The 9,957-nt window shown below is 44.5% G+C and overlaps 1 protein-coding gene across 2 annotated transcripts in view; it reads right to left on the reverse strand.

Moving 5' to 3' along the window:
• Bmx (BMX non-receptor tyrosine kinase) overlaps positions 1 to 1,290 on the reverse strand; it is a 59,672-nt gene extending 58,382 nt beyond the window's left edge. For both annotated transcript variants that reach the window (XM_015992054.3, XM_076562869.1), the window contains exon 1: positions 1,152 to 1,290. In XM_015992054.3, the coding sequence (XP_015847540.1) occupies positions 1,152 to 1,154 (3 nt within the window). In that variant the 5' untranslated portion in view covers positions 1,155 to 1,290. The remainder of the gene's footprint in view (positions 1 to 1,151) is intronic.
• Between the last annotated feature and the right edge of the window lie 8,667 nt (positions 1,291 to 9,957).

The raw sequence follows: 9,957 nt of genomic DNA on the forward strand, positions 1-9,957 counted from the left end.
TTAACTTCAAATCAGGTTGAATCAGCCTCGATGGGTGGTACATTTGCACTCCCATAAACACTTACCCAAATATGTACTTGGAAGTGACTCTAAGGGTGGTCCATTTGCCTGATAGCATTGATACCTCCTGGAGCTGCTTAGAAAGCAGACTCTTCCCCGGCAGCTGCTCTAGGAAATATCCCCCTGCCCACACTAGCGCAAGCCACCGTGATTATACCCAATGGACCCCAACAAAATGGCACGAAAGCAGGAGCGATCCTTGTTCAGAAGAAGGAGGGCTTCAGAGGGGGTAAGAGGGGACTAAGAGAGGGTAGTGGAGGCTGAGCTAAGTAAATACTTGATCAAAATACTTTGTATACACGTATAAAATCATCCAAGAGTAAATGACAAATGTAAAAGGCACAGTTGGCTCTGTTCCCACCCCACACCTAAACCACAGTCTGCACTGGGGACTGGTGAGCACACTCGAGTTTCAGGGGCACCGAAATTTAAGTCCACTGAAATCACGGTAGCTAATGAGAACCTTTTAATTCTATGGTTGTGGGAGCAAATGGAGAATTTGCCCCCCCCCTTCTATTTCCACCATAAGCATTCTTGATGTCAGGAACCTAAAAGTAAACATTTGTAGCTGAAAGAACATGAGGAAAAATATAAAGAAAAGAAGGTATAGCTAAAAACAAACAAACAACACACACACACACACACACACACAAAATAAATAAAACAAAAAAAAAAACCCTCTGTCTTTTGTTGAGCAGTTAGAAAGACAACGTGAAAAGCAGTGCAAGGGCAGTGTGGAATGAAACGTGTAGAGAAAAGCAGTAAAGGAAAAAGCTACATCCATCCAACTGGTTATGCTAGGCCCCCCCTCAGGCAGACTCGCTCAGGGAGATTTTGAGCAAGGTGAAGAATTCACGGTGAAATAGTAGCAGTTTACGTCTCTGGTCCCCAAATTACAAGCTCGCTTTCGAGTCCCAAGGGAAGCCCAACACCTCTGTATTCATAATTTTATGGTTGTTATTATTATTATTATTATTATTTACTGTGATGGGCTCTCCAAAATTGAAAAACTCCAGCCCCACAACACCTGGGTCTGAACCTATCCTTCTGTAGGCTACGACACTGCACAGCTGCTGGCCACTTGAACGCACCATTTCAGGCTTCCTCCGTCTCTCTGGGGTCCAGCACGGAGAAGCGAAGAACTCGGCCTCAGCTGTATCCTCTCCCCCGCGGCAGCCGATTGTCTCACATTTTTCTGGCTGTTGGGTCAGAAATGGCTACGCGGCGCAGTGCCCCCAAAGCATTTATTGTCCTGCAGGGCCTTACACAATCCCACAGGAAACCACGCTCAGCACTTGGCCAACACTTGTTGATGTGATTGAATGCAATGGACACGGAGACAAAAGCATATTTCAGAAAGACTCGAACACTGATAACTGCAGCTCTGGCTTTTCCCAGGCAGCTCTTGGGGACATGTGATAACCCTGCCTTTGTTTCTAGCGCTTTGTGCTGGAAAGGACAAGAAAATATCTTGGTGAAACCCGACTTCTGACGCTGACTTCTCTCACAGGAGCCAGAATCAGGAAATCATTAGGTAACGCCAAAGTGTACAGAGAGTAAGAAACAAAAACTTGAGCCCAACACTTGGACAAAGGGAGGCCAGGACAAAAAAAAAATTACAAGCCTGAAGGTGAACATAGCCACATTTTGTTAAAGACTAGAAAGGAGTTTGGAATTGTCAGTAAAAATGGGACCTAATATGATGGCTTCCTCTGAAAATGGCTAAAAATGGGAATTAGCCAGGAAGCCAAGCACACTTGCTTCTTCAGAGGCCAAACCTAGCTAAAGAAATGAGCTGTGGGCACCTAGTACTGTGGTTCCTGAATGGAAACAGTAGCTGGTGGGACCTGGACCTACAACACCTCCTCTACTGTCCGCTATCAGAAGACTGAAGGAATTCAAAGGTTCGCAAAAATTATACCAGTGGGTCATGCCTTCACCCACAGGAAATGGGTTAATTTATGTCAAAGAAATTAGTCTGAAAATGAGAAGGAGACTGATTTTACTAATGTATGCTGCACCGATATCACAAAGACAAAGTGTGACTGCCAGTTTTTATTGATAATGACCACATCTTGGTATTTGGCTTTTTTCATCCCACTATTTTCTCTGGAGCATGCTGGCTGGTCATGCATAATCAATCTAACAGCATTTAAAAATAGATCACTTACTATTTTATGTGTGTGGATTTTTTTTTTGCCCGAGTGTGTATCTACACAGCACGCGAATGCAGTGCCCTGAGAGGCCAGACAAGGGTGCATACTCCAGGACTAGAGCTACAGACAGTTGAGAGGCAACATGAGGGTTCTGGGAATCAAGGCTGGGTTCTCTGGAAGAGCAGCCAGTGCACTTAACCAGTGAGCCATCTCTCCAGCCCCCTCTCAGGGCACATTTTAGACTCATGCATTGATGTACTGTATAAGATAATGAACTGGTGGGCATGTTAATGTGTCTGTGAGCAGGCGTGATATGGTCACATGATGATGCCTTGTGTGGGCAATGGAGACTAAAGTCCCTGAGTTTCCAACAAGTATTCTTTGGAGCAAAGGTGGTATTAATATCACTGCTATTCTTTGAGTTGGTGAAATCATATGGAGAGCCTGCCATGTGCTGATCATTCTGGTAGGGGCTGTAGACATGACAGGAAACCTAGCACAGACCTAGCGACCTGGTGAAGTGATTTCATTCTGTGCCTCTTTCCATATGGTGATTTATATTTACTTCATGTCTTACATATGGCAACATGGTAGGCAGATTTTAGAATAAGAATAATCTAGAGGAGGAGAAGTAGGGAGTGGTATAACCATGGAAAAAACTGCATATAATCTCCTGGGATTTCAACACCCCACTGGGCCTTGAAACACTCAAAGGCAGCAAGGAGGAGTGGTTTCCTCTAAGTTAAAATGCCACAGATTTATTTCCTCCTCCTATTAATTCTCTCCCCCTGCCATTTCTCCTGAAACTTTCTTCGGCTCTGTATTTTCCATGGTTTCTGTTAGCTGCTAACTTTTGATTCCAATTGCATGATTTAATTTACTCAAATTATAGTCTTTATTATCTCCTTTGACAGGGGAGGTCCCTGGCACTTTTCTGGAAAGCTTGTTTGTGCAAGCAACAGCCGAAGGGGCACAGCATGGGATTTCACCTCGTGACAGGAAGAAGCTTGTTCCCTTACACTTATGGTATTGAACCTGCGATAACTGAAGTAGATAAAGGGACGGAGAGAGGGGGAACAGAGGGAGAAGAGAGAGAAGAAAGAGGAGAGAGGAGAAGAGCGAAGGGGGAGGGAGGGAGGAACAGGGGGAGGAAGGGAAGAAGAAAGGAGGGGGGGAGTGAAGGAGAGAGGAGAAGGGAGGGAGGGACAGGGAGAGAGAGAGGGACAGAGAGAGAGAGAGAGAATATGTTTCAGGTTAGTGGCTGGCCTCTATTATTTGCTATGTTCAGCGCTTGGAAAACAGCGACAGGTGGATCGCGGTGAGGTTAGGGACAGCCTGGTCTACATAGCAATTTCAGGCCAGCCAGGGTTACATAGTGAGACCATGTCTCACACAATTTCATTTGACTCACGTTTTATTTGTAAACTTTTGGAGAATTTTATACACGTGTGCAATGTCCTTACTCACAGCCACTTCTCTGTCTTCCTGCTCCCACTCCTGCTACCCCCTCTGCTTTCCTCTATGTGCAGGGGGTCCCAGCTGCTGTGAGGTCGTGATTGCAACAGCCGTGCCACATCTGGAAGACAGGATGTCCTAGCACTCCTCTGCCGCCCCCGGCTCTCATGGTCTCTCTGGCTCCTCTTCTGGGCTGTTCTTTGGTTCTTGGACAGGGTAACCAGATCATATCTGTCCCATTTAGAGCTGAGCACTTGAAAGTTATTTATTCTGAGCACTTTGAGCAGACTAAGAGAAGCACTGCTTTATGGGTACAAACACAAATACTTAGAGGACAGTTTAGCTACATGCCCATTTAACAGAACAATAGTAGACTCTCCACTAGGGCCGGTGACCTCCCCAGCCTTAAGGTTTTTTGGCCAGGTTTATATTTCCAGGCATGTATTTCCTCCCATGGAGTTGGGCCTCAAAGACAAGCATAAGTAGTTGATGGTCCCGCAAACAGTCTTACCACTAATGTACCAGTGGGCATATACTACCTAGAAGGTTCGTATGGTAATAATATGGGTCCACATCTGGGTAAGACTGTGGATGGCTTTCTCCCGCAGCATTCTGCACAGCACTGTCCATCACTACGGATGCTAGCCAACCAGGAAGAGTCATCCACCTCTAACTCATTATTTTAAATATGATTCTTTCGGGTTGTAGCCAAGATCCCCCGGGTTCCAGCGCCGCATATTCCATTGTTAATGTGGCCATCTCTATTTGGGATAGCTAACAGATATGTCAGTTTTAAGATGTTGAAAGCAGACTTCCTGATTAATCCTTCCAACTACCTCCTCCTGTAGTCTTCCCCTCCTCAGTTAAGAGCAGCTCCATCTGTCTAGTGGGTCAGACCAGCCAAGTTGGGCTACTTGTTTATTACTCTTCCTTACAAACTCAACTCTCCAACCTTCAGGAGCCATGGCTAGCACTATCTTCTAAATGTGTCAAAAATTAGACCACTTTCAATACTTCTGCTCAATACTTACTGGTCTAAACTGGAGTTATCTCTCACAAATTCAATATCAGCTTGGGCTACACTGAGAGTTCCAGGCCATACTAGTCTGTAAGAGTCTGTTACAAAAATCTAAGGCTGATATAGGAGGTAGCTCGGTGGTAGAGTGCTTGCCTAGCATGCACAAGAGCCTAGGTTACACCCTGGAAACCACTTAATGAATTAATGAATCCCCTAGGGTTATCTCTTACATCATCTCAGTACTTTATTTCATCTTACCAATTCCTAAAACTGGCCTATTGCTATTTATTGAAAACCATCATCTGGCCCATAGCCCTTGCATTGACCGTATCTTCTGATGATTAACTATCCCAGGATCTGCCTAGCTCATAGCCTCACCCTAGACTTTTATTTTATTATTATGTACAGTGTTCTGCCTGCATGTATGCCTGCAGGACAGAAGAGGGCGCCAGATCTCATTACGGATGGTTGTGAGCCACCACGTGGTTGCTGGGAATTGAACTTCGGACCTCTGGAAGAACAGCCAATGCTCTTAACCGCTGAGCCATCTCTCCAGCCCCTCACCCTAGACTTGCTCTAACATTTTTCCAGTGAACCTTATCTTGACCATCCAGCTCAATACTACAACCCCACCCCGACCTGGTATGCTCAGTCCCTCTTATTTTTCTGCTTCCCTTCCTCCCCACTAGTACTCATTCTCCTATGATACAATGCATAATTTCATTTGTCTGTCTTTACTGAAGTGTGAGCCTACAAGGGCTCCAGCAGCTTTCTTGTAGCCCAAGCTGGTTATGGGCAGGTGTTTATTGGGAGTATAACGCCATCACTTGTTGCATATATGTCTTCTGGTATTAAAACAACCTGCTTGGAACTTGGGATCTGACACGGATTGTTCACACTCACTGGAAATTAAGATGAACATATCACCCCTCCCAAAGATACTCGTGTATCAAACCTTGGGTTCAGTGGTGAAACAACCTTTTCCTTGTGAAAGAAGATGGGTGTGTGGAGTGTGTACAGAAAGGCCTCTTAGATCACTTTGTTATAACCTTTCTAGATACCCATGACGTCTTCACATAAACTGTGGCCATCCAGTCATGTTTATCCCAGTTCCTTGTTGGAAGGTAAGTATTTGAAGTCTAGAAACAGTCAGAAAAGCGAGTCAGTTGTACCTGCTTTCTCAAAACAAAATCAATGGGAGGAGAGCAACCGTGTATTTATGTATCATTGTATGTGATTACCTTTGTTATGTAATGGCAGCGCTGAGCACTTACGGCAGACTGATGCCTATGAAGTCTCAAGTGCTCACTATCTGGCTTTCTCCGAAACAAAATTGGCTAACCCTCGTGCCATAGAAAAATCCTGCTAGCTGTAGGGATGACCTAGTAGTAGCTTGGAACTAGATTTGGCAGCTCTGGTTCACAGATCCTGTCCCAGGTACTCGAGTTGGGAGCAAAGAGACTAGGCAAAGAGGAGTAACTTTATGGGTGTTTTCCAGTTTTCCTTCCTATTTAATTTTAAATTTTTTTTTTTTTTTGGTTTTTCGAGACAGGGTTTCTCTGTGTAGTTTTGATGCCTGTCCTGGATCTCGGTCTGTAGACCAGACTGGCCTCGGACTCACAGAGATCCGCCTGCCTCTGCTTCCCGAGTGCTGGGATTAAAAGCATATGCACCATCACCGCCCGGCTGTAATTTTAATTTTTTAAACAAAATTTTATCATGAAAGATAGCATGGAGAAAGGTTAAAAGAAGTCAAAAGACCCAAATACCACCGCCTATATTCTACAACTAACAATCTCTTGACATTGGCTTCGTCATGGCTTTATTCACCCATCAACCACGGTATTATTGTTGTTGTTATTATTATTGGTGCATTCAAAGTAAGTTGTAGACGTCAGTACATGCCCTCCATAAACAACTCAACAAATACAATATTAGCTAGAAGTTATTAGAATTAGGCTTGACCTTCACTTCAATGCTGTGATCCACAAAGCTGTCTTCTTCTGGTCGGAAGACACAGTTTTACAAATGTTGAAAGCTGAGAAAGGTTATCAGGGTAATTAAAGTAAGTATCAGGGGAATCAGTCACCTACATTTCCCTGCTTCTCTGCTTCAGAGATGAATCAGCCTGTCAGGGCCAAGAGGGTTTTGCTTGTGATCAATTCTAGGAATGTTCTGTGGCTCCAAAGAGAGGGTCCTAAGTTGCTTTTTCTGGGATTTTTTTTTTTTTTTGCCAGAACCCCAGAGAGAAAATAGAGAGGAACACCAATGCAGCTTCTGGGTCAGAACCAGCAATATCTGTGAAAGAGATTCTCAGCCAGGCGGGGGTGGAAGTCTTATGTATCCACCTTCCCTGGATATAAGTGGATGTCTTGAACTGCCCAACAGAATACTGGCCTCCATTCACTGGTGCATGTGAAGTAATTGGTCTTTGACTTGAAGCCAACTGATTTTCTGGGTTAATGACTCTGAATTTCTAACATGGAATATTTCAGAGGTACTGGCCCTTTAATGAATAGCAACTTTGTTGCCCTGGAAAGCAATTTACCAAAATCCACAGGCAAGAATATTTGTGTTGATAACTTAAAACAGAAAAATACCTGCAAATGATGGAGTGTTTAAGATGACCATACACTTGTATGAAATAATTCCTTTGGAAAGATGTTCAGTGTTATAAAGATGAAAATCAATAAGTTGGATAAAAGGCAAAAAGTTGGACCGAGGGTGTAGCTCATTTGGGAGAGTGCTGGTCTAGCATGCACAGAGCCCTGAGCTTGATCCTCAGACTGCATCAATCAAGCATGCGTTTACAAGCCTGTGATCCCAACACTCAGGGGATAGAGGCAGGAGGTTCAGAATTCAAAGCCATCCGTGGCTACATAGTGAGTTTGAAGTCATATAACCCTGTTACAAAAGCAAAACAAAGTGAGGGGGAAGCTATGACTAAACATGTGGTGACAATATGGGTGTCTTTAAAGAGTATGGTAGTGTCTTTGGAGTCATTTTGGAAGGCTTTGCTCTTTGCCATATCAGCATAAACTTTCCTTTCATGTTGCTCAGGATTCCAAAGGTGATTGGTGGTCACATATCCAGCGGCCTGCTCCACATCCTCCTTTGATTTCAAATGACACCGTGAAGAAGGCTCGGAGTTCAAATGTACAGGATTACACTTCTCACCTCTAAAGTGGACTCTGTTCACAGGGAAGCATTGTATGGCTTCTACTCCATTTGCAAAAAATCTTTCTTCTCCTATCCTTGTTTTTCCCTTTCAACCTTCTAGCTTTTTGGAAGTGCCCTCTCCCTCCCTCCTCCCCCCTCCTTCTCATTTTCTTTTTCTCCATGAAAGGCCTACAAATGGAATCTCTCTGTTCTGCTGTGACTACACATGACCCTACATTTGTCTTCTGCTTTGAGAAATGTCATCACTTTCTCTGGATACAGAGGTGGAGTAGATTTTGAATTCCAGAAAAATTTCCAAAAAGTTGTCCACTGAAACATCACCATTCTTTCTGAAGTTCTTTCATCATTAAATGATACTTGTCACAGAGGAGTCCTTTTGCTGGCACATCTGCACTTTGGAGGCATCTGCTACGGCCAGTAGCAGCGATGCACATTTGAACCTCTAAATTCCAATTTAATAATTGTTTGTCTCACTTGATGGCTGATTGTCCTCATGATGAATTAAATGGACATAGCTACTTTGCAAGGTTTGTCACTAGCCTGGAGCATTTTGAAAATCTATTCCTTTTCTCCTATGACCTGAAAATATTTTTCCAGGTACCCATTTTTATGAAACAAACTCCCCTGAAACTGTTTACCTTAAAGGTACTTGACTTTGTGGATCAGGAAGTTGAGAAGAACAATGTTGGTTCCAGATTGTATCCATGTGGCATTGGTTGGTGCAGCTGGGGCTGGAAGATCCACTTTGTTTGTTTGTTTGTTTGTTTGTTTTTTGGTTTTTCGAGACAGGGTTTCTCTGCGTAGCTTTGCGCCTTTCCTGGAGCTTACTTGGTAGCCCAGGCTGGCCTCGAACTCACAGAGATCCGCCTGGCTCTGCCTCCTGAGTGCTGGGATTAAAGGCGTGCGCCACCACCGCCCGGCTGTTTGTTTGTTTTTTGAGACAGGGTTTCTCTGTGTAGCTTTGGAGCCTGTCCTGGAACTCACTCTGTAGCCCAGGATGGCCTCCAACTCACAGAGATCCACCTGGCTTTGCCTCCCAAGTGCTGGGATTAAAGGCATGCACCACCACCACCCGGCAAGATCCACTTTCAGGGTGATCTTAAACTTCCTTTCTTCTCATGGTGTATCTCCCTCCAAGGCCTCTTTTCTATGGAGCCCTGGCTTCTTTCAAAACGATAACCTCAAGGTCATCACTCTTTTTTGTTGTTGTTTTGTTTGAGACAATGTTTCTTTGTGTAAGCCTTGGCTGAACTGGAACTATTTCTATGAATCAGGCTGGCCTTCAATTCACAGAGATCCACCCGCCTCTGCCTCCCTAGAGCTGGGATTAAAGACATGCACTGCCCAGCAAGGTCATCACTCTTAAAGAGCAGCTGGTTTCCATGAAACAGATGTGGTAACTGCCAGCTCATTTCAAAGCCCCAGTCAGAAATACCACGCTGAATTGGTCAAGGCAGCCACCAGTTCTGCATAGACCTAAGAGCAAGAGGAATAAATGGCACTCACATTCAGTAGAGTGTTGGGTCATATTTCAGAACAAACCTGTGAGATAGAAACTACTGTTTAGGCCACTGGAGGAAAATGGGATCTTCCGAGAGCTGATAAACAATGGCTTTAGGAAATACTATATAGGTGTTTTTCACGTTGAAACTTTCTCCTAGACTTGAGGAAACAACTATCAAAGGTTGTCCATGGAGCATGACAGAGAAGTTAAGAGCGAAAAGCTTAAGTGAAAGTGAAGGAGGGAAAGTTCTAGACAGGCCCGGCAAACTAAGGAGAGATGTTTGTGTAGTTCCTCCCCAGCCCCTGCACAAGTTGGTAAAAGGGGGAGGCCGGTTCAGAGACATTAAAGAACTTTCTACTAAAGCCAGAGAGAAGCCTCTGAGGGGTTCAGGCGTTGGTTTTCTATTTGTCTGCCACTGGGAAAACGGGTTGGCCAGTGGTTGGACCTGACGGCAGGAGGAGTGGATGGTGATTGGGGAAGATGGATTGTAGCCTTCAGAATGGGAAGGTTTGGACGCACTGAGAGATGTTAGAAATCCGAATCCACAGGCTTTTGAGCTGAAAGAGTGTGAGGAGAAAGCTTGC

Source organism: Peromyscus maniculatus, chromosome X (genome assembly GCF_049852395.1).
Source record: "Peromyscus maniculatus bairdii isolate BWxNUB_F1_BW_parent chromosome X, HU_Pman_BW_mat_3.1, whole genome shotgun sequence".
Lineage (NCBI taxonomy): Eukaryota > Metazoa > Chordata > Mammalia > Rodentia > Cricetidae > Peromyscus > Peromyscus maniculatus.